This window comes from Vicugna pacos, chromosome 2, assembly GCF_048564905.1.
Source record: "Vicugna pacos chromosome 2, VicPac4, whole genome shotgun sequence".
In the NCBI taxonomy this organism is placed as follows: Eukaryota; Metazoa; Chordata; class Mammalia; order Artiodactyla; family Camelidae; genus Vicugna; species Vicugna pacos.
In genome coordinates, this window is record NC_132988.1 from 121746381 (window position 1) to 121769208 (window position 22828).

Here is a 22828-nt window from a genome sequence, read left to right on the forward strand (position 1 = left end):
GTCTGCCACCCAGGGAGTGGGAACCTCGGGTCTTCTGCCCTCAAGCTGCGGGGCCTGGGTCACTGTTCCTGTCTGTTGGCCCCACCGTGCAGGAGAACTTTACGTCCATGAGCGAGTGTGGTGAAGTGTTCCCCTGAGGAAGTGGAGGCTGTCTCATCAGGGCGGCTTCCCCGTGCGAGTGCTGTGGCCACACAGGGTCCCCTCCTGGGAGGCCCTCCGCTTGACTGACTGCTCTGCTGCCAAATTCCTAATTGTTGTTGGCACCGGGCCTGGCCCCCCTTGACTGGGCCCCGCCGGTCTGGCAGCTGTGTCTATCCCACACCCCAAGGCCCGGCCAGTTCCCAGAGGAGGCTCTTAGAGACAAAGCCCATGTCCGCTGGCCCACTTGACCGAGGCCTCCTTCATAAAGGAGCTCGCCCTGGTCATGTGGCCTCGAGTGAAGCAGACGTGTGGGCAGAGCAGACGTGAGCCCTTGCCAGGTGCAGCCGCGCCCGGCCAGCCCGCAGACCCGTGTGCACAGAGCACGTGTTTGCTGCCCTCCGCCTCAGAGTTTGAGGTTGTTTCTTAGGTAGCAAAGGTGAATTTAGTTCATCGTTTCTGAACCACAACACCTTCTCTCCTAAGCACAGTACACGTTCTAGTAATGAATAGACAGATACCTGAAATTTGAACATTTCATCAGCCGGGGCATTCATAATGTTACAGATCTGAAAAGAGATCAGAAAAGCAATTACACCAGCAGCAGCCAAATGCACAGTGTGATTCTAAAATAGACTGTCCAAGCTGACGAGCTTCTGAGCAGATGGAGCTGGGGACACAGGCCGGTGGGAAGGGCCAGGGTGCCAGGGACCAGGTGAGGGGCTCAGGGGACTCACAAAGCCACTTTCTGCCACGTAGGTTGGAAGGCCACTGACCAGGGCCCAGTGGTCGGCAGGGGGTGAGCTGCGGGGAGAGAAGCAGAAGTCAGACGAACCAGATGCTCCATTGTGTGTTCTTGCCGACTCTTCTCTGAGCTCCGGGTGGGGCGGAGGAGCCTGCTGAGTTGTGGCAGGCTGGCATGGACTTGAAGAGGGTGAGGGGAGGCGGGGTATGTGGTTTGAGGGTATCTGAGCTGCCTCGCTCCGTTTTCTCTGCCCATGCTGAGGCCCCTCCCAGCAGGAACCCCTCCCCTACTAGGGGCCACGTGCTTCATCTCTGCGGCCCAGGGCCTGTGGAGTGGGACCCTGACAGCCTTATGGAGTCAGGGGGACCCATGGCCATGTGGCTGTAGGGCTGCAAATGACCAGCTGCCATCTTGACCTCTCTTGGTTGAGTGCTGCCCCCCTCCCCCGGCTTTGCTGCCCACAGGTGGGATGTCCCCTCCTGCCCAGGCCCACTGGGTGTGCAGGGTGAGGCCTCCCCTTCCGGGAGTGGCTGGGGAGACAAGATGAGACCCCAGTGGCCTCAAAGGTCAGTTGCTACTGACAGGGCCACCTGGACAGCTCACCTGATGCCCTGGATGTCCATCCACGGGGCTTCAGCCCTCCTCACTGCAACCTCCCCGGACTCATCCTCTCCCAGACCTATGAGTCTGCCCCCATCCCCACCACCTTCTGCTTCGTCCCGGTGTGCAGGGTGGAGCCAGGGGCCGCTAACTACACCATAACACTTCCTCAGGCCAGCCCAGCATAGCCCCGGGGTAGTCCTGCCCCCCGGTGATGCTTCTTCTAAAACCCTGGCACTCACGGGATGACTTTGATGTCTTCCTTGCCGTGGAGGATGTAGTCAATGACTTTGTAGAAGAGGATTTCCTGAGAAACAGACCACAGCAAGCATGAGGGGTTCCCCAATCAAGGAGAGAGGAATCGCCCTGGACACACCCCCCCACGTGACACACCACGTACACCCACATAATTACAACAGGCATGCACGTGATGGACACACATGCACCGTCACTGACTCGCGTGGGACACACAGTTGCCCCTCTGGTTTATCTGTGTCTTCCCTCCACTGGTGTCCTACTCCAGCCCGCACACCCGCTGGACCCCGTGCGCCTTCACACAGACACACGCAGCCCGCCGGGCCGGGACAGTTGTCTCACGCACACACACAACTATGGCACGTCATGGTCACGTCCAGGCCTCGTGCAGAGACTCCTGTGCATACGGGCTACAGGGGACCATGGAGTCCCTGTGCTGTCCTGCTATCACTCCTACCTGACAGGTGAGGGGACTGGGGTGGGGCTGGGCTTTGAAGCGTGTCCCCGGCTGGATGCACAAGGAGCAGGGGTATCTGCCCGGGTTCCTACCTGCTCACACACACATGCACACACATGTGGCTCCACCTGGGGAGATGTTACAGTGATTTAAGAATAGTGCAGTGGGAGGTCTGGCCAGGCACAACAGATGTTGGTCATTGCAGCCAGGCTGACCACATTTGTCAGGAGACCAGCCCTGTCCCCTGGCCCGGGGAGGACCTGCAGGCTGGAGTTGTGCGGATGGCACTCAGGGGCCTGCAAGCTCGCAGCCATGATCCTTGCCTCTCCACACCCTTCCCCCAGCCCTCCCTCTCCCACCCTGGGTAGGGCTGGGACAGGCCCCTTGCCCCGCTGGAGCTGAGGTCAGGAAGACCGGAGTGTGCGGGCAGAGCCTGCCTGCACCGTGACTTACCCGGCCGTCAGGGGTACGCGGGCCTGAGTACGGCTGGGCTTCTCCCATCAGCACAGGCCACACATCAAAGAATTCCTGGACAGAGGAGAGAAGAGAGTGAGTCACTGAGTCGGCATGGGGCAGACAAGGTTGGCCAGGAAGACTGTGGGGCACTGAGGCCTCACCTTCTCCTTGGTCATGTCCAGGAGGCCCACCGAGTATCGGTCACAGTTCAGATAGGCCCGCACGGTGTAGAAGGCCTTGTGGAACTGCCTCTCGATGTCTGTCAGCTCCTCAAACACCTTGTTGGCCGACCACAGCAGCACCTGGGGAAGTGACACACCTGTGGGCCTATGGCCACACCCACACACAGCTGTCTGACCACAGCAGCACCTGCGTGTAAACTGTCACACTTGACACATACATGCATCTGACCCCAGAACCCTGGAGGGACACTGATCAACGGTGCCTCTCCCAACAGAATCTCCACAGAAGGCTAGCAAAGAGCGTTTAATCCAAGCACAGGACTCCCTACTCCCTACCTCAGGGGCCCTGGACACCTACAGGGAGGTGAGGCCTCCGGGACTTGGCCAACCCTAGTTGCTCACTGGCTGGTGCTGGCCTCAGGCTGGGTTCAGGAGTGTCATGAATGAAAATTGCAATCAGTTGCCCATAGGTTGAAAGGCAAAGATCTGACCAGCTAGCCTTGATAATTAGCCTGTGAGACACGGGCTTGAGAATATAAAGTCACTGTTTTCTGGATGTCAAGTGCTTTTGTGGTCTCTGAAAAGCGAGTTGAGAGTGACGAGGCACTGACCTGCTCCAGGAGACCCTGGCCAGACTGTGCCCTGGACATCAACCCCCGACAGGGCCCCAGGCTGCTGTCCAGGGCCACCAGACGGGCTATCCTCCCCACCGCCTCAGCCACTGCCCACAGGTAGTTCCCTCTAGGCCCCACCCTTTCACACCCACTGAGGGTGCCCAGCCCCTCCTCCACCGGGATTCTTCCAGGCGTGGCTCCCTTCCTGCCACCCCCACCCTTGAGGCCTCTACAGCAAACCCACTCTTTGTTGTCATAGGGAGGGATGGGCTTTGGAGACCCCATTTGCCCTAGAGTCCTCTAACCAGGAGGCAGTCCACCACCCACCTCTCCCCACTGGTGGAGGAGGCTCATGGAGATTTGATCCCGACCATCTCTCCCCATTGGTGGAGCAGGCTTTCCCAGAGGCCTGGTCCCGCCCCTCTCTGCATCTCTTGTTGCACTCCCACTGTGTCCACAACGCTCATTCTGACCAACCACAGGGCCTTTGCTCAGGCTCTGGCCTCTGTCTTCATAGCTCTTATCCCAGAACTTCCTCATCCCTGAGTCTCACTTAGCCTAAAGTTTTCTCAGGAGGGCCTTCCTCGAGCACCCGCTGACCCAGATCCCCTGCAGCACTCCATTTCATCCGTGACCTCGCAGAGGCACGTCTCACTGTCTCCTAACCACAAACTCCGTGAGGCCGGGTGGTCCAGCTTTTTCCTGGCCAGAGCTTCACTTCGCCTCTGAGTGCTCAGGGTGTGCTTGTTGAGTGTGTGGAAGGTGGTGAGATTTGCTGCTCTAAAGCAGACTGTTTGAACTCCTTGTTCCGCAGCCAGCTACCACCTGGAAGTCTGCACACCTATGTTGGGGGAGGGAGGGAGTAATGGCCTGGAAATGGAAGAACCCTGCACAGAACTCTCCACCTTTCCCACTACACAGTGGGTGAGAATGCTGACCTGCCTCCCCCCAGCTCTGTGACCTTGGGAAAGTCAACTAACTTGGAGACCTCAGGCTCCCCACTGATAACATGGGATGATGATGCGCCACCTTCCAAATGCTGGGAGGATTAAAGGTGGAACAGGTGTCATGCTCTTGGAGGAGCACCTGGCTCTTGGGAACCCTAAATGCCAGCGTGAACATGCCTGTGAGTGTGCCTGTGAGTGTGTGTTAGCCACCTGTGCATCTGTCCCACAGGTACTCACTGAGCTCTCCCTGGGTGCAAATCCCTGGTTGGGACCAGAACCCACATCCCAGATGTCAGAGGTTGGGGCTGGGCTGCACACCTAATTTTTGAGCCACCTGAATACTTCAGTCCCCAAACCCATCCCCTAGAAGAGGGACAGAGTGAGGAGGAAAAGGGCTTAGGCCTTACAGCTCAGCCTCTAGGCGAGACCTTCCTCCACTCCCCACCCCTACCCTCCTTCTGTCCCAGCAGAGCGTCTCCTGTCACCCCTGCCCCTCTGGTGCCCCAGTCAGACCAAGGGCCAGTCACCACATTGAACCCTGCTATGAAGCAGGTCCTGTTATGGCCCCAAGGAAGTGGGGGCTCGGCAGGTTAGGCACATGTCCATGGTGGTCTGAAGCCAGGCAGCCTGGCCCACCCCGAGGCTTTGCCGTTTCCCCCTCCTTCCTGTTTCCATGTTTGACTCTCTGAGTTGAGTCTGGTGCACAGATCTTCAGAACGCAGCTGGATGGATTTTTACATCAGCATGCACATGTGTAACCATTGCCAGGTCAGGATTTAGAGCAGTCCAGCAGGCCAGTTCCCTCAGGGAGAGGCCTTGAGGGTGAGGGGTGGGGCCCAGCCATTTTAGAAAAGCTAGAAACCCTGATTCTTATGTAAAATCTGGAGACTTGCAAATCAAACAGGGGGCCTTGTGTGGCCGATGACAAGGGCCCTCTTTGGGTGGGGGGGCAGCTTATGCCTCACCCTGTGAGTCCCCAGACCTTGCCCCTTCCCAGGGAGTGGCAAACCCTTCTTGGCCTCAAGCCTGTGCCCACAGTCACCAGCGCTCACAGCCCAGAATGCACCATGTGTTCTGTGGACACAAAACCCGGTGACTGAGTGAACGAGTGTGTGGTCAGCCAGGGGCTGCAGCATCGCCCTGCACGGAGTCACTGTGTTCTGGTTTAATGCTCTGAGATGAAAGCTGGTGAGGGACCAGCTGGTGACATGGAAAATGAGGGACGTCCAACTGCACGTGAGGACAGACAATACAGAGGCCCACACAGCCGCTGGAAGGGCAGGCTGGCCTCGTGAGGTGTCAGGACACTGGGAGAACAGGGGGCAGACAGGAAAGGTGACCCCGTGGGCCCCGGGCAGCTTGTGCTCCCAAAGCTCTTCCTTAGTGGTAAGCTCCCAAGAGTCGGTCCCTGAATCTCCAGGATTTTGTGAGCCGGTTGTGAAACACAGTCATTATTCAAGTTAAATAACATTAACTTAAAAATTAAGAATATTAAGGCAAAGGTAATAAATATACAAATCATCATTTCCTCATTATTTCACTATTGTCCATACTCTTAAGATATTTTATGGTGGGAAGATGGTCCACCCTGCGTCCACCTTTTCCCAACCTCGTGTCCAGTGACAGCACTGTGGGAGCCCAGTGACGGAAGCTGGCCTGCACTGCCCAGGGTGGAGAGGCGTGCCAGCCCCTCCTTGCTGCCTCCTGACCACACATCCTGACTTCCGCTTGTTCACACACCTAGAATATGAGAGCAGCCTTTGAGCATGTGTGTTCTCTACAAAGCCTTCTGACATTGGTGCCACTCGCCCTGTCCTGGGAGGGGCAGGGCACCTCCTCCAGTCTTCACGATAAGCCAGTGGATCATGGACAAAAGGACAGCCTGGAAAGAAGGGGAAGCCAAAATCCTGCACCAGTGGGCCTTTTGTCCAGCTTCTGGTGCAGCATGGCCTGTTAGGCAGTGGAAATCACAGTTATAACTGACCAGTCAGCTTGACACAGTAGACCGGAGAGGAATGCCACCATCCCAGGGCCAAACCTAGGATGTCCTTGCTGCTTCTATGGCCTCTGACCAAAGTGGCTGAGACACTTTCAGAAAGGTATTGCTGGGGACCCCTGAGCCGGAGTCCCCAGGGAGAGTGATCAGGAAGGACCCACTGGGGCAGTGGGGAGGGGACACCAGTGCCTGAGGAGGGCCCAGGGCCCTGGAGGGTCACTGCAATTTGGGCGAAGGGGGTGAGCGCTGTGCTGAGAACTGCTTTTATTCTCACAGCTACTCCCACAGCACAAGGAAGAGAAAAAAACAAGGTGCAGGCAGTGTGGGAGCCAGTCTCTGTTCATTCTCGACTTTTCTTTTCAAGAAGAGCTGTGAGGTAGAGCTCTGTACTTTGTGGAAATTAATTAGTTTTCTTTAAAATACTGTTCAGTCTGTTCGGGCTCAGAAATGGCTTTCTATGAGGGTTAGGCAACTTGAGTGGAAACTCAGAGTACTTGGCTGACATGGATGTCCGTCGTTAGAATTCCCACCTAAAACCCCTGTGTGCCCGCTGTGGCCTGAGGAGCCAGAGACCACGAGTTTCCAGGTGGCCTGCGTTTCCTCAGGGTCAGAGAGTCACTTGCTGGAAGGATGTTTATTGCCTGGCTTAGGTCTGGTGTGACTGGACAACAGCACAGATAAACATCCCAGAGTCGTAGAATTCACTTTCTGCCAGGGGTGGTGGCTGGAACACAGACAGAGCAAACAAACCACCCAGTGTGCTGCAGGGGGCTCAGTAGTTGGGGTCGGGAGGGAATGCAGGGCCCGAGGGTGGGTCGGGGAGACCTCTCCACAAAGGAGCCATGTGGTGTGAGGGACAGTGTTCTTGGCAGAGGGACCAGCAAACACAAAGGCCACCTGGTGACACTACCTAAGTTTTCAAAGTCTGGTTCTGAGTGCTGAGTTGGGGTGGCAGTTGAGGTGCAGAAGGAAAGGGACCCTGAGACAGGATGCGTGAAGGGGAGCAGAAAAGTAGGGTATCTGGAGAGGGAGGGGGCCTCGGGGCATTCACGTAGAGAGTTGAAAACATGGTTTCTCCTGAGACCTGACTTTCCTGGAGGAAACACAGTCCATCTGGGTGAGATTCACTGGGGGAAAGTGCATGGGGGAGCCTGGCCCAGAAAACGCCCCCAGACTTGCCTCCCCAAGGCCCGCACCTGGGGTGTGGGGGATTGGATTTCAGTCTTGGCCTGAGGCCACTGTTTTGGAGCTGCTGATAAGAATTTGGGGAAACGTCCTCACAGCTATTAAGTTACGGCCTGGCTTAGGGGGAGCCTCACAGTAGGGGCAGAATGAGAGCACTTAGGACAGCGCACCCAAGGGAGATGGGATGACCTCCCCCAGTGCAGGAGATACACAGTGAGAATACCTGAAGGAATGATGGCTACAATCCCGCCCCACCCTGCCCCGACTTGATGAAAGACATGAATATTACCATCCAAGAATCTCAAAAAACACCAGGTAGGATGAACTCCAACCCCCACCCTCCTGCCCAAGACATATTATAATCAAGCTGTTGAAAGACAAAGAGAATCTTGAAAGCAGAGAGAGAAGTGACTCAGCACACATGAGGGCCACCCTCAGCAAGATCACTGGCAGGGTTCTCATCAGAAACTTTGGAGGCCAGGAGGCAGTGGGCTGACATAGTCAAAGTGCTAAAAGTGCTTAAAAAAACTGTCAACCAAGAATCCCATATCTGGCACAACTGCCCTTCAAAAGTTAGGGAGAAACTAAGACGTTCTCAGAAATCCCAAAGTTGAGGGAGTTCATGACCTGCAGACCTGCCCTCCAAGAAGTGCTCAAGGGGTCCTGCAGGTGACATGAAAGGACACCAGACAGCACCTTGAAGCCACATGGAGAAATAAGGATCTCAGTCAAGGTAAAAACATGGGCAACTGTAAAAGCTAGATTTACTGTAACAATGAAAACTATAGAACATTGCTGAAATAAAGAAGACATAAATACATAGGAAGACATCCTCTGATCACGAATTGGAAGACTTAATATTGTTACAACGTCAATATTACCCAAAATGACCTACAGATTCAGTGCAATCCCTATCAAAACCTCAATGATGTTTTCACAGAAATTAAAAAAAACCCATACAAAAGTTCATATGGAATCTCAAGTGACTCTGAATAGCCAAAACAGTCTTGAGAAAGAACAAAGCTAGAGAACTTGTAATTCCTTATTTCAAAACATGGTATAAACCTACATTAATCAAAACATGTGATACTAGCAGAAAGACAGAAATACAGATCAATGGACCATGTTAGAGAGTCCAGAAATAAATCTTCACATATATGATCAAATGAGGTTTGACAAGGGTGCCAAGACCATTCAACGGGAAAGGGACAGTCTTTTCAACAAATGGCGCTGAGAAAGCTGGACATCCACATGCAGAACAAAGCTGAATCCTTACCTCACACCATAAGCAAAAATTAACTCAAAACTAAATGTAAGACCTAAAACTATGAACCTAGAAGAAAACACAGGGGAAAAAGCTTCATGTCATTGGATTTGGCAATGATCGCTTAGGTGCAACATCAAAGACTCAGACAACAAAAGGAAAAATGGACAAATTGGACTTCCTGAAAATCCAAAATGTTTTGTGCATCAAAGGAGACTATCAACAGAGTAAAAAGGCAACCCATGGATTAGGAGAAAATATTTGCAAACCATAGATCTGATAAGGGAGTAGTACCCAGATTATGCAGATAACTCCTAAAACTCAACAAAAGCAACAGAACGAACAACCAGATTAAAAAATGGGCAAAGAACTTGAAAAGACACTTCTCCAAAGAAGGTATACAAATAGCTGATAAGCATATGAAAAGATAATCAATATCACTAATCATTAGAAGAATGCAAATCAGGACTACATTCAGAACAAACACCCGTTAGGATGGCAACTTTCAAAAACAAAACAACACAAGTGTTGGTAAGGATGTGGAGAAATTGGGACCCCTGTGCACTGTTGGTGGGAACAGAAAATGGTGCAGACACTTAGGAGAATAGCATGGAAGTTATTAAAAAACTGAACAGAACTACCATATGATCCAGCAATTCCACTTCTGGGTATATACTCAGAAGAACTGAAAGCAGTGTTTCAAAGAGATATTTGTACATTCATGGTCACAGCAGCATTATTCACAATAGCTAATGTGTCCATCAACAGATGAATGGAGAAGCAAAATATGCTATAGTCATACAATGGAGTACTATTTAGCCTTAAAAAAGGAAGAAAATTCTGTAATATGCTACAACATGGATGAACCTTGAGGATATTATGCTCAGTGAAATAAACCAGTCACAAAGACAAGTACTGTAGGATTCCACTTACACGAGGTACTTAGAGTAGTTAAAATCATAGAAACAGAAAGCAGAGTATGGTTTCCAGGGGCTAGGACAGAGGGGACAGGGGAGTCAGTGTTTAATGGGGACAGAGTTCCAGTTTGGGAAGCTGTATGGAGTTTTGGAGATGATAGTGGTGATGACTGCACAATACAAATGTACTTAACACCACTGAACTGTAGACTTAGAAATGGTTAAGACAATAAATTTTTTGTTATGTGTATTTTACTACAATGAAAATAGTTGGGAAAAAAGTAGAGGGATGGAGAAATATGTACCATGCTAACATCAATCAAAAGAAAGCTGGAGTAGCTACATTAATTTCATATACAGCAGGCTTCAGAAGAAGGAAAATTGCGGGAGTAAAGAGGAACATTACATAATAATAAAGGGGCCATTTCTCCAAGGAGACATAACACTCCTTAATGTGTATGTATCTACAACTGAGCATCAAATTCCGTGAAGCAAAAACTAATAGCACTGCAAGAAGAAATAGATAAACCCACTGTTCTGGCTGGAGATTTCAGCATTCTTCTCTCAGTTAATTGATAGATCCAACAGGCAGAAAGTCAGTAAGCAAACAGCTGAACCATGCAGCAGTGGACGTAATGAGTACCTGCAGACAACTCCACCCGACAGCAGCGGAATGTGCACCTCAAGTTCACACGGAGCAGGCACCGAAACAGACCAGAGTGTGGCCCACAAAACTCATATTAACACACTTAAAAGAATTAAAAGATCATAAAGAATATATTGTTATACTACAAGACTACACTAGAAATTATTAACAGAAGTGTAGTTGGAAAATTAAAAAATACATCAAATAATACACTTCTAGTCAATACATGGGTCAAAGGAGAAGTCTCAAGAGAAATTTATAAAGAGTTTGAACTAAGTGAAAATGAAAATACAGTTTATCAAAGTTTGTGGGATGCAATGAAAGCAGTGCTTGGAGGGAGATGTATAGCATTGGATGCACATATTAGAAAAGAAGAAAGATTGAAAATCAGTAATCTAGTCTTGGGAAACTAGGAAAAGTAGATTAATTTAAGTCTAAAGCAAGCAGAAGAAAATGAATAATAAGTATTAAAACAAAACCAACCCCCCCCCAAATTTGGTAATCTAGAGTAAGTAGCTTAGATTAACTGAATCTTTCAATGCCTTGAAAGACACAAACTACCAACACCCACATCAAAAGAAGCAGGATAATCTGAACAGACCTGTAAGTGTTAAAGACACTGGGTCTACGTTTAATAATCTTCCAAAAAGGAAAGCCGTGTCCCTGATGGATTCAGGGGTGGATTCCACAAAACATTTAGGGAAGAAATTATGCCAATTCACTACAATTTCTTCCAGAAAACAGAAGCAGAGGGAGTACCTCCTAACCCGTTCTGTGAGGCCGGAATTACCCTCATACCCAAACCAGATAGAGACATTACAGGAAAAAAGAAAAGGAAAAAATCACAGCCCCAAACCTCTCATGAACAGAGGTGCAAAGATTCTTAACAAGATATTAGCAAACCCAGTCCAATAACATATAAAAATAATTACACTCCATGACCAGGCTGCATTTATCCCAGGTGTGCAACGCTGGCCCAGCATTCGAAAATCAGGTAATGCAATCCACCACATTATCAGGCTAAAGAAGAAAAAAATAACATTATCATATCAGTTGATGAAGAAAAAATATTTGACAAAGTCCAACACTCATTCAGAATAAAAGCTCTGAGCAAAGTGGAAACAGAGGGGAAATTTCTCAACTAGCTGAAAATTCTGCAACAACCCTAGCGAACGTCTTACTTGATGGTGAGAAAGTGGCCCTTCCCCTAAGGCTGGGAGCAAGGCCTGGAGGTCCCCTCCCGCCACACACGTTCAACATTGCACGCAGCCCTAGCGCTGAGACAAGGAAGGGGAGTGCACTGGATGTGGGTTGGGGAGGAAGGGGTAAAGCTGTCTCTGTCCGCAGACGACACGATTGTCTATGTGAAAATACCAAGGAGTCAGTTTTAAAACCTCCTGGAACTAATAGTGATTGTCTTAAGTTCACGAGGTACAAAGTAGACATACAAAGTCAGTTGCTTTCCTTTATACCAGCAATGAACAAGTGGAACTAGAAATTAAGAGCATAATATCACTTACATTAGCATAAAAATTAAATACTTAGGCACAAATTAACAAAATATGTACGGAATCTATATGCAAATATGACAAAACTCTGAAGAAATCAAAGAAGCTGGAAATAAATGGAGAGGTATTCTCTGCTCATGAATTGTTAAGATGCCAGCTGTTCCCAACTTGATGTACAGATTTAATGCAGAACCAATTAAAATATCATCAAGCTATTTCATGCATATGGACAAATTGATTTTAAAGTTGATATAGAAAGGCAAAAAACATAAAATATCTAGCACAATACTGCAGGAAAAAAGGTTGGAGGATTGGTATTCCCAACTTTAATACAATAAAGCTTTAATTGTGAAGATAGTATGGTATTGGCGAAACAGCAGGCGTGTAGCTCAATGGGATGGAATCGAGAGCCCAGAAAGACTCATACAAGTACAGTCAACTGCAGTTTGATTAAGGAGCAAAGGCAACTCAGCAAAGAAAGGCTGGTCTTTCCACGAACTGCTGCTGGAACTACTGGACATCATGTGCCAAAAAGGTGCACGTGTAGACACAGACCTTATACCTTTCGCAGGATTAACCCATAGACCTGAGTGCAAAGTGCAAAACCATAAATCTGCTAGAAGAGGACATAGCACAAAATCTAGGTGACCTTCGGTTTGGTGATGAGTTTTAAGATGTAATACCCACCTATAATCCATGAAGGAAAATTTTATTAAATAGATTTATTAAAATTTAAAACTTCTGTTTCCCAAATACACTATTAAGAGAATGAAAAGACAAGCTACAACCGTGGAGAAATTATTTGCATATCTGATAAAGGACTTACACCCGTTTTACAAAAAACTCTTAAAACTATAAGAAGGAAACAGACAACTTACTGTAAAAAAAAGCACAAAAGATCTGAACAGATACCTCACCAAAGAGTACGGTTTCAGGTGGCAAGTAAACACATGCAAAGATGTTCAACATCACCTGTCGTTAGGGAGCTGTAAATTAAAACAACAGCGAGAAACACCGCCAGAACAGGCAAACTCCACGTAACTGACGATACAAAAAGATGCCGAGGACGCACAGCAACAGGAGTTCTCAGTTATTGCTGATGAGCGTGCAGAACGGCACAGCCCTTTTTTGGCAGCTTCTCCCAAAGTTAAAGCCAGTTATACTGTGTTATCCAGTGATCACACTCTTTGGTATTTACTCAACTGCACTGAAAAATTATGCCCACACAAAAACCTGTACACAAATGTTTCTAGCAGTTTTATTCATAGTTGCCCCCAACTGTAGGCAACCAAGATGTCCTTCCACAGGTGAGTGAATAAATAAACTGCGATACATCCAGACGTTGGAATATTACTCAGCAATACAAAGAAATGGGCTACCAAGCCATGAAAAGACGTGGAGGAACCCTAAATGCACGTTAGTAACTGAGAGAAACCAGTCTTAAAAGGCTGCGTACTGTGTGATTCCAACTATGTGACATTCTGCAAAACTGTGGAGACAGTGAAAGGTCACTGGTTGCCAGGGCTTTGGTGGAGGTGGGCGTGGAGGGATAACGGGGTCCAAGTCGGTGAAGTGACTCTTCATGGCAATGTAACGGTGGGTGCAGGTCGTGAGGCATTTGTCAGGGCCTATAGAAATGCACGGCACAAAGAATGAGCCATAATGTGTGCAAACACACAAAGAAAATCGTTTGGTAGTTTGGGAGAGTCCAAGAAAGAATGGAGGCAGTGATGAGATCTGCACGGAAATGCATGACGCCTCCTCACAAGAGGGGATGGGGAGAGGTGCTGACCTCAGGCCTTTTGGAAACGAGTAGTGAGTGGCGTCCGCAAGAGTCAAAGAAAGGAGCTCTGGTGATGAGTTTATGCCCCTGGGCTACAGGTCACAGTCCTGGCCTGCAGTGTGTGTGCCCCGGAATTGGACAGTTAGCTAAACGGACAGCAGAGATGGGAGACAGGGTCTCCGGGCTGGTGTGGAGGGGAGGAGGCCAGAAGGGTCTGGACGGGGATGGATTACGGTTGGAGACACAGCAAGAACTCAGGCTCAGTTTAGTGTGGACACAAGCGGTTATATGCAGAAAGTTTACAGACGTGCGTGTACACACACTTGTCTCCTTGCTCTGTCAGCCAAAGGCCTAGAAGCTACGCCACCCCCATAGCCAAGAGCACACCTAGTGCCCAGATCTTTGTCTCTAAGACCATTTCCTGTGAAGGGAACCAGGACTCCCAGAGGAACGGCTGGTCTCAGGACTGGGCAGGAAATCCTGCAGATGAGACAGGAGCATTTCTTAGCATCTGAAAGTAAGGGTGTGTGAAAGCCCCCAAACAAAAAACCCACCCATCCACCAAACAAAACCACCCAGAATGAAGGGTTCGGGGGGACGTGTCAGAGGACGCAGGGTCCTCTGAGAGGAACAGCTGAGCCATGGCGTCAGGAAATCGTGCTGGTCGTAACTTAAGAGCACAGGATACATCCCTGTGTCCAGACTGATAAACATGATGATATAAGGAAATCAGTGGTCACAGTGAGTCTCCCTGCAAACCCCATCCCTGCAGTGGGGGCTGGGAGGCCCCAGAGGCCTCTCAAAGTGCTCCTCACAGCCCCAGTGGCCCCCGGCCCTGAGCGCTGCCTTCAGCCCCACTGCAGTCCGGCTGGCCACTCCTCCACGGCCTCAGGCCCCGGCCTCGCCCTTCCTCTGCCCAGAGCACCCTCCCGGCCCCCGAGCGTCCTCCCACTGCCTCTGCTGCACAGCCACCCGGGCTGGTGGGCCTTGTTCCTCCTGGGCTGCATCCCCAGCCCCACATGCCCTGGCCCATGGAGGTGACCCTCCCAGAGGTTTTACCTTAGGTGGGGCCTTCTTGTGGCCAGGAGGTCCTCGGCGGGCTTGGGGTGCCCCCTTGCCTGCCCGGGCTGCTCTTCTCACAGCCCGTGGGTCAGGAGGGGACCCCTGAACCCAGCCTTTCTCCCCAGACACTGAGACAAGTACAGGAACCTGTTGTCACTTTAACAGGTTTACAGTATGCGACCGGGATGCAAACAGCATTTGCAGATGGAACAGAAAGAGGGACAGTGTGGAGTGACCAGTAAGGCCTGGCCCGGAGGCCGCAGGCCCAGAGTGGTGGGAGTCTCCCTGTCCACTCACTGTTTGTCCACCGCTTCCGCAGGCGAAGACTCTGGGCTGGAGGACTCGGATGGGACCTACCCCCGAGGGCCCCGTCAGCTCAGCCCGTTCCCACAGCCACGGTCCCACCTGCTTGCGTCAGACCCCCACGCTTCCCTTGCTTATGGAGGAAAAGCAGATTCTGGCCCTAGAGGTGACTGCTGCCCCGTGTAGCCGGGGTCAGAACCCACCGGAAGCTGGGCCAGCGGGTGGCGGGACCCTCTGACCCTGCTGTACATTCATAGTTCACATAATTCGCCCAGCTCCTTCCAAAGAAGGTCTGAGGCGGCTTCTAAGGAGGCGCTGTGACTTCAGCATCTGCAGGTGCTCACACCACCTGGGCCAGAGGGCGCGTCAGGCTGGGCAGACAGGGAACGAGGGACCCAGACCCCACAGGGGCCTGGCCTCCCCGCCCACAGCTCGGCGCAGTCTCAGCACCACACCCACAACCACAAAAGCCTTGGGGCCCTCTCCCTGGAGCTGCTGGCCTGGGACCCGTGCAGGCGGACACAGCACTACATGTTTTTGTCCAGAGAGACTGGGGCCATGGGCACCTGGACACACTCTGACAGAGATGCCCTCTGCCCTGAGCACGACATTCCGGGAGGGAGGGCCTGGCTGGGTGGCGCGCAAGTACCTGGCCTCGGCGTGTCTCACAGTTGTGGAGGTAGCTCAAGTGGTAGATCTTCAGGTTTAACGTGCCGAAATTCAGATACTTCAAGAAAACCTGGGAGAGTAGTTGTAACAGCAGGAGTTAAAAACCTTGGTTTTCAGATGTGCACCCCAGTGTGCATCTGTGGGGGAGATACCCAGCTGCCTGGAGGAGGGGCCACACACAGGCCCACGTGCTGGAAGACACACGGATGCCTGGGTGAGTCCTCAGAGCCAAGCTGAGGAGTGGTGTGTACTTGACACCACTGGCCAGGCACGCACCCCACCAGGAACAGGGCACGTGAGGACTCGGGGTCAGACCGGCATGCACGCTCAGGGGCTCCCCGACACTCACATCTTCATCTTCACTGGTGAAACACGGGCCGTCCAGCTTGTTCACAGCCATGATCACAGCCACAACATCTTTGCCATTCATGATGGGTGTGGCCAGGATGTTCCTTGTCACATAGTCGGTCAGCTCATCAGCGAAGGAGCTGAAGTGGGGACACTGTGAGGCAAGTGATAAGGGAGAGGCCATTGTTCTGTGGACCTGGAGCCCTGGTCCCCCTGGTCCCTGGGGTCAGGGCTAAGCTGACCAGGCCATGCCCTGGGCCTCAGGAGCCTGGGAAGCAGAGAGAACATGGCCAATGGCCTGTCCTTGGAGCTCCATCCTGGCTCAGTCCCCAGCACCCCATTTCAGAGCCAGTGACACCCAGCTCTCCATCCACAGACTCTGTAGAGTCCTCCTGGGCACCTCTCCACCTTGCACCCCACTGGGCTGGGTCTTCCCACACCTGCTGCCACCTGGCAGAGCTGGCCTCCTGGATGCCTCTTGAGTCTGTCCAGTCCACCCATCCCCAGGCCCCTTCTCATCCTGGCTGCATCTCCTCCTGCCTTCAGCCACCTCGGGCTAGCTCCTGCACCCCTGGACTCTCCCCAGCCGCTGCGGGTCTCCTGTGCCCCTGCTCCATGGGGTTTCTGGCACCCATGATGAGACCTCCATCCACCTCTGGCCTCCCGGGGGGGGGGTTCCCCCAGTCCCAGAGTTTTCCTTTGGGGATTCTCCCTGGTCAGGGGCCGGTTGAAGGGTTCTTAGGTTTGTCCCCACCGGAAAATGCTCATCTGAGCTTTTCCCCAGCCCTCTGAGTGTTACCAACCTCAGGACCATAGCACCCAAACTTCATTCGCAGAAACACCTGCCCTCTTGTGTCCCCACTCTAAGGACTGGCACCCAGCCATCACCCCACAGAGGGGACCTGGGTCTTGGCGCCCCCCCCCCTCTGACCCAGTAGGTCTCCAAGCCCTGTGACTTCTCTGAAGTGCCTTCAGCTCTCTGCTTCCACCGCCCAGTCATCAGTGACCAGAGCATCCCTAGGCCCCCATCTGCCTCCCGGCCCATCTTGCTCAGCACGGCCTGCCCGGTCCTCCTCCCTCATCTGAGCTGTCCTGGATCCTGGGAGTTTCCCCACAAAGGCCAGCTGCCACCTTGGCAGGGTCTAGATACCTTGGTGACATGTGGGACCCTCTGACAAGGTGTTTCAGAGCCTTCCAGGACCTCCTGCCTGGCTGCCTCCCATGAACCCTGGGGCCTCAGGGACCACGAAGGGCTGGTGGGGTGACATCACAGCCCTGTGGCACTTGCCAGCACTGTCCACAGACAGCCCCTGGTAGAGCACTGGCTCCGCTGCAGTCTCCCTCTGGATTTCATGATGCACTTATTGGAAACTTGCTTTTTTGCTGATTTTCGCTCGCCTCTGTTCCACTGCATCTGAGATAAACAAGCCCAGTGTAGCCCTGAGGACTGAGGCTGTCGCCATGAAGGAGGCATCCAGCCACACTGGCCAGCTGGGGAGACATCAGAGGAGGCTGTCCTATTGGAGCTGGAAGAGAGGCCAAGCCCCAGGGAGAGACAGCCCTGCAGGGGGTGGGGTGGGAGGGGCCAGCACAGACAGTTTGAATCAGACCCTCAGAGACACTGACACTGACAGCACAGGTCTGGGGGTGGGTGCTCAGCCGGAGGACAACAGACCCAGACGTACAGAAGGAAGGGGCAAGGTGTAGCATGTGGGAAGGGGGTGGGGGAGGAGGTGGGGAGCAGAGGAGGCACTCAGTGTAGGCGACCCCACTCCTGCCGAAATTTTTTCCCTCGTAATTCAGACTCCTCATATTTCGATTTGCAGATGACCCATTTCTTAAAAAGGAAGTGAGATGAAGCTAATCCCAGAGATTACTATATTCAGGTCGCTGGACCCAGACTTGTTTGAGCAGATAAGTTTAAGAGGATTGCAGCACAGCTCAGGATCGGGGGTCCATCCGCAAGTCTGCTTGTCTCTGGGGACAAGGGGACAGTGGAGACCGGCAGTGGGTAATCCCCACTGGGTTCCTTCGTGGAACGTGGATGAGACTGACCCAGCTCACGGGCCTGCTTCCCACTCCCAGGCCAGACCCTGATCCTCGGAGGCGGGAAAAGACACCCTCCCCTGCCCACCGCGGCCTCCCCTTCCTGCTCCTTCTCCTCGGAGGCCCTCTCACGTGTCCAACGGGCACCTCAGCAGCCCGGCCCAGTCTGACATGTCCTCCCCTGCCCAAACCACCCTCTTCTCCCCAGGCTGGGGCTCCCTCCTCCTGGCGCACGGGCCTCACACCGCAGAACCTGTCCTCCCGAATCTCCCAGCTCCAGGCACTGCCGCCCACTCCTTGACCAGACCTGGCTTCCCCATCGCTTCTCCTGAACTCCCAAAACTTGCCTACCCCAGCGAGCAGTTTGGTTTCCCAGGAGGTGGCGAATTTACGGCTCTGGGGCCCACTGACTCCTTTCTGGGCCCCTGTACCAGCCCCTGCTCTGACCCCTTCCTCCCCAGACTCTTGTCCATGGAGCTGTCGGTCAAGGGGGCAGTAGTGCCTGCCCAGGGCACCTTCCCCAAACGTGACAGTCCCCTGTGGGCTGACTCGTCCCTCAGGGCTTGTGGGGACCCCTCACTGACCCCCGAGGCCCAGCACCCACCTCCGTCACATCCTTGACGTTCACGGTTTTCTTGGTCTGAGCCACATGGCCCACGACCCCAATGTCCAGCGGAAAGACGATCTCGGAGTCGGGGGGCACCAGGCAGTCCTCCAGGATGCTGTCGTGCTGCACGCTGAAGAGGCGCGTGGCGAGCTCGGCCACGCCATTGCGCTGGCGGTACATGAAGAGGCTGCAGCGGTCGGCACGCAGGATGGAGCAGAGGCGCCGCAGGATCTTGAAGACCACCCTCTCCATGTTCACACTCTCCTGCATGTCCTGCACCAGCTCGAACAGTGCCGCGCTCTCCTCCACCTGGCACAGCTCTCGGAAGCTGGCGCCACCCGCCAGGGCCCTGTCCTCGCAGGCGCTGGCCGCATCCTCGGGGCTCAGCTTCTTCCCAAAGTACTGATCCGTGAAGCCCAGGTTCTGGTCCAGGAACTTTTGCACCTGCTCCTCGCTGAGGCTCATGGTGTCCCACTGCCCGTCCGGCCCCAGGTGCACAGGGACCTCCAGCAAACACTGTCATCAGCAAAGCCTTTCTTAGCCATGATTACCATACCAGCTGACTCACCCTCGCCTGCCCGCCCTTGCCTTAGACCTGGACTTCCCACTTCCTGGGAAAATCAGACCCCCAGGAGTGGGGACTGTAGGCTAACACTCGGGGGCTTCGCCAATAGCGGGAGTCATGGGCTGTAGGGGAGCAGCACTTGGCTTCTAGGGGGGCAGGCCTCGACCCCCACCCCCTGGAGAGAGATAGTCCCAAAGGACACTGGGCTCCTTTTTGCCTGAGGGGCCCTGAGTATCTGGGGCTGTCCAGCAGGTAGCTCCAGGGCTCCTGGGCACCCGCACCTGGGCACAGGTGAGCTGGGGTGGGCAGGCAACCAGCTCTACCTTGGAAAGTTACAGCCCAGCTGTAAGAGGGGGAGAGGGGTTGGAGGGTGCAGCCCATGCCAGTGGAGGGAAGTGGGGAGAAGGGAGGCAGGTGTGGAGCTGGGACCACAAGGTGGGGTCTGCACATACTTTCCCTTCTCCTGTCTGGTGACGAGGTGGCTCTTGTTCAGACCAGCACCCTTGGTCAGACGGCGTCTCAGTGAATCCCCACCATGCGTCTTTCTTCTCAGCCAAATCCCTGCTTACTGAGAGTCCTTTATTCATGACGCTCGACCCTCTCCTTGTGTGGAGCCCACAGCCGCACCACTAATGCATTTTACAGACAGGATTATTCCTGAGTGTCGGTGCCTCAGACAGGGGCCTGTGGGCCCAGACAGCAGCAGTGCCTCTGCTGGGGGCCATGTCCACCTTTCTCCAGATGTACTGGCCTCCCTGTGAGACATGACGTGATGAAAAGGCTGGATTACAACTGGAGGACCACCCTAGCCTGTCTGACCCTCCTGCCTCAGGATGGTCCTCCACGTTGCACCAGAGACTGTGCAGATGTGTGTGTGTGTGCGTTTGCATACACGTGGTTCATGCTGGGTGTGCCCGTGGACTGCTGGACGGTTGGGGGCAGAGCCTCTGTCCACGGTGTGGACTAGCCGTGCACACCACTCAGCAAAGCCTGGGTGGGCCCCTGGATTCGAAGGTCCCCTCCCTTAGCTGCCAGAGAGTGATGCCGATGGACTCGGGGTCCTCCTGGCCAAGCCCGGGGCCTCAACTGAGGGAAAGGGCCTGGAGCTACTTTGTCTCTCTTGTGCTGCTGGAGTCCCTGTCCCTACCACACTCTTAACCAGGCTGCAGGTAAGGTGAGATTTTGACTCTCACTGTGCTGAGCTGGTCGGGAGGCGTGTGTACACGTATGTAGGCGTGCAATGTGCACACGTGTGTGTGAGTGCAGGGCCAGTGCCTCTTGTGCTTACAAATGCTTCCTCAGCACAAGTTCTAGTTCCTGGCCACCCTCTGTATGGGCCCTGGGCTGGCGCCCTGCAGCTGCCTGGCCACAATGGGCCCAGCTGGCTGAGCACGGGGCATTGGCCTTGTGTGTGACGTTCCTGCCTCCGCTTAGTCACGCAGCAGATTCCTTTCAGGGACCTGCTCTGAGGTCTCCCACTTCCCTAAAAATAGTGAGGGTGACTGGGGGCGGGGGAGACAAGGTGCCAGGTTGGGGAGGCAGGTGCTGTGGGCGGGGGCTGCAGGGCTTGGATCTGGGGCCAGGGCCGTGGGTCACTTCACTCTCAACAGCCCCAGACCGCTTCCAGAGCCCCTCCGGAGTACTGTCCAAATTATGCCCAGATGTGATGGCCGTCTGGCTGAGCTGCCCGGAGAGCCAGCGTGTGAGGGGATGCGTCCCAGACCCTCTGCCTGCCCTGCTCCCAGGCCCGCCCTCCCTGCTCTCTCTCCCCCTCCCTGCAGGGCTGAGGGTTGCGGGGTGGCGGAGTGACGCTCACATGAGTGAGGGGTGCACCTGCTTCTAGGGGAGGGGAGGGCGTGGCCCGGGGCTCAAGAGTAGCTGCTGGAGGGTTCGTGGGGGGGGGCCTGTGGCAGGAGAAGAGTGGGTGGGGAGGAAGGTGCTGGCTGAGGAGCTGGGGCGCTAGCGCGGGACAGCTCGGGGCGGTGGGCGAGAGCCAAGGAGCCCGGAGCGACTGGCTGGTGGGTCTGCTGCCCCGAGCCTGCAGGTTCTCAGGGGTGGGGCGGTGGCCCTGCTGTCAGCGCCCTGAGGAGCCTGGGCCCAGGGCTCGCAGGGCGGGCTCTTGATGCAGTGAGGTGCACCTGTGTGGCCTGGCATTTAGGTGCCTGTGTCCACCTGGGACGGTCGCCCGTAAGGAGATACGCCAGGAGGCCTGCCTGTGAGATGGGCCTGTGGATACAGCTGTCTTCAAGGCCCATCGGACACAACAGGTAACTTCTCCACAGATGAACCTGGAGGCTGTCTGAGAAGTGGGACTGCTCCTTCACCCATTTCCATTAATTTACCTCTTACAATGTGGAATTTTAAAATTAGCAAGCACGTCCGGGGAGCCATTTATTTCGAATGTATCACACGAGAGAGTTCTGGGTTCCCGTCTCAAATGTGGAGAGGAGGCCCCTTCGCCAGGAGCAATGCCCTGGAATGAAAACTTGCCAGTCAGGACGGATGGCGGGGAGGCCGGGTTCACGTGCGGGACTCTCATGACGTTTGTGGCGCAGTGGGGTACATGCCCCTTAGGACCTTGTCTTTCCACATGGGATTTGCTGGCAGGATGGCAGGAGAGGTGGTCACTGGCCCTGCTGTGAAAGGACGGAGGATACAGTGGGAGGTGGGGTGAGATGGGGTGCGGTGGGGACTCTGACCCGAGGTCGCCAGAGGGTGAGTGTGCACCCCTAGCCCCAGCTCCACCCTCTGCCCTCCTGCTGCCTGACTTCAGGGCAGTCTCTGGCCCACCAGGGTCTTGCCACGTTATTTCTGGTGGGTGTAAAGTGGGGGCATGTCGTGAGGCCCCATGGAATAGGCACAGGGACCGTGGGAGGGGAGCAGGAGGCTGGGAGTGGAGAGAACAGAGGTCCAAGTTGGGGGGGTATGGATGGAGGGGTGCAGAGCTGGGAGCAGAGGGACGAGGGTCCACCTGTCAGGGGTCTTGGCTAATCTGGTAGGGGAGCCAAAACTTGGGTAAAAAAATCACGTCAAGCCAAGAAGAGACAGCAAGGCCCATGCTTTCTTGGGCCGTGGGTCCAGGAGAAATTAGCACTTCCTCATTCATATTTCATGACCATCTTCTGTGTAGGACAGACTCGGGTCTTATTGTGCTTGAGCCCCTGGTGTTGGGTGCGAGGACCTACAGACAGGACCACTGCCCCTCCCTGGGAATGCGGCTGGAGGGCCAGACCCACGTACCACACAGAGCAGAAAGGCAGGTGCAGGAGTGGGACGCATGTTCCTTCTGATGATCTGGACGTCCGGGCCCCGTCCCAGTAGATCTGAGGTGCCTGAAGGGCAGCTCAGGGAGACTGGTGGTCCCTTGTGAGCGTGCCCCCGGGAGCAGGCAGGTCAGGGAGGGGAAGGGAGGTCCCCCAGAGTGGCTGAGGTCTTCTCAGCCAACCAGCCTGGGGCTGGCCCTGCAAGATTCATGAGTGTGGTCACCTTAGACCATCCAGCCCCAGGCCAGCTACCAGCTGACCACAGCTACAAA

At 53.9% G+C, this 22828-nt stretch overlaps 1 protein-coding gene across 1 annotated transcript; it reads right to left on the reverse strand.

The window, feature by feature from the left end:
• Positions 1–40: 40 nt before the first annotated feature.
• On the reverse strand, positions 41–19193 carry LOC140688784 (rod cGMP-specific 3',5'-cyclic phosphodiesterase subunit beta-like). The gene is made up of 8 exons (XM_072948745.1): positions 18726–19193; positions 16077–16229; positions 15708–15797; positions 2813–2953; positions 2649–2723; positions 1726–1790; positions 876–942; positions 41–133 (listed from the first exon to the last, which is right to left on the reverse strand). Exons 1-8 carry the CDS (start codon positions 19191–19193, stop codon positions 41–43), a joined length of 1152 nt encoding a protein of 383 aa, XP_072804846.1.
• Positions 19194–22828: the final 3635 nt, after the last annotated feature.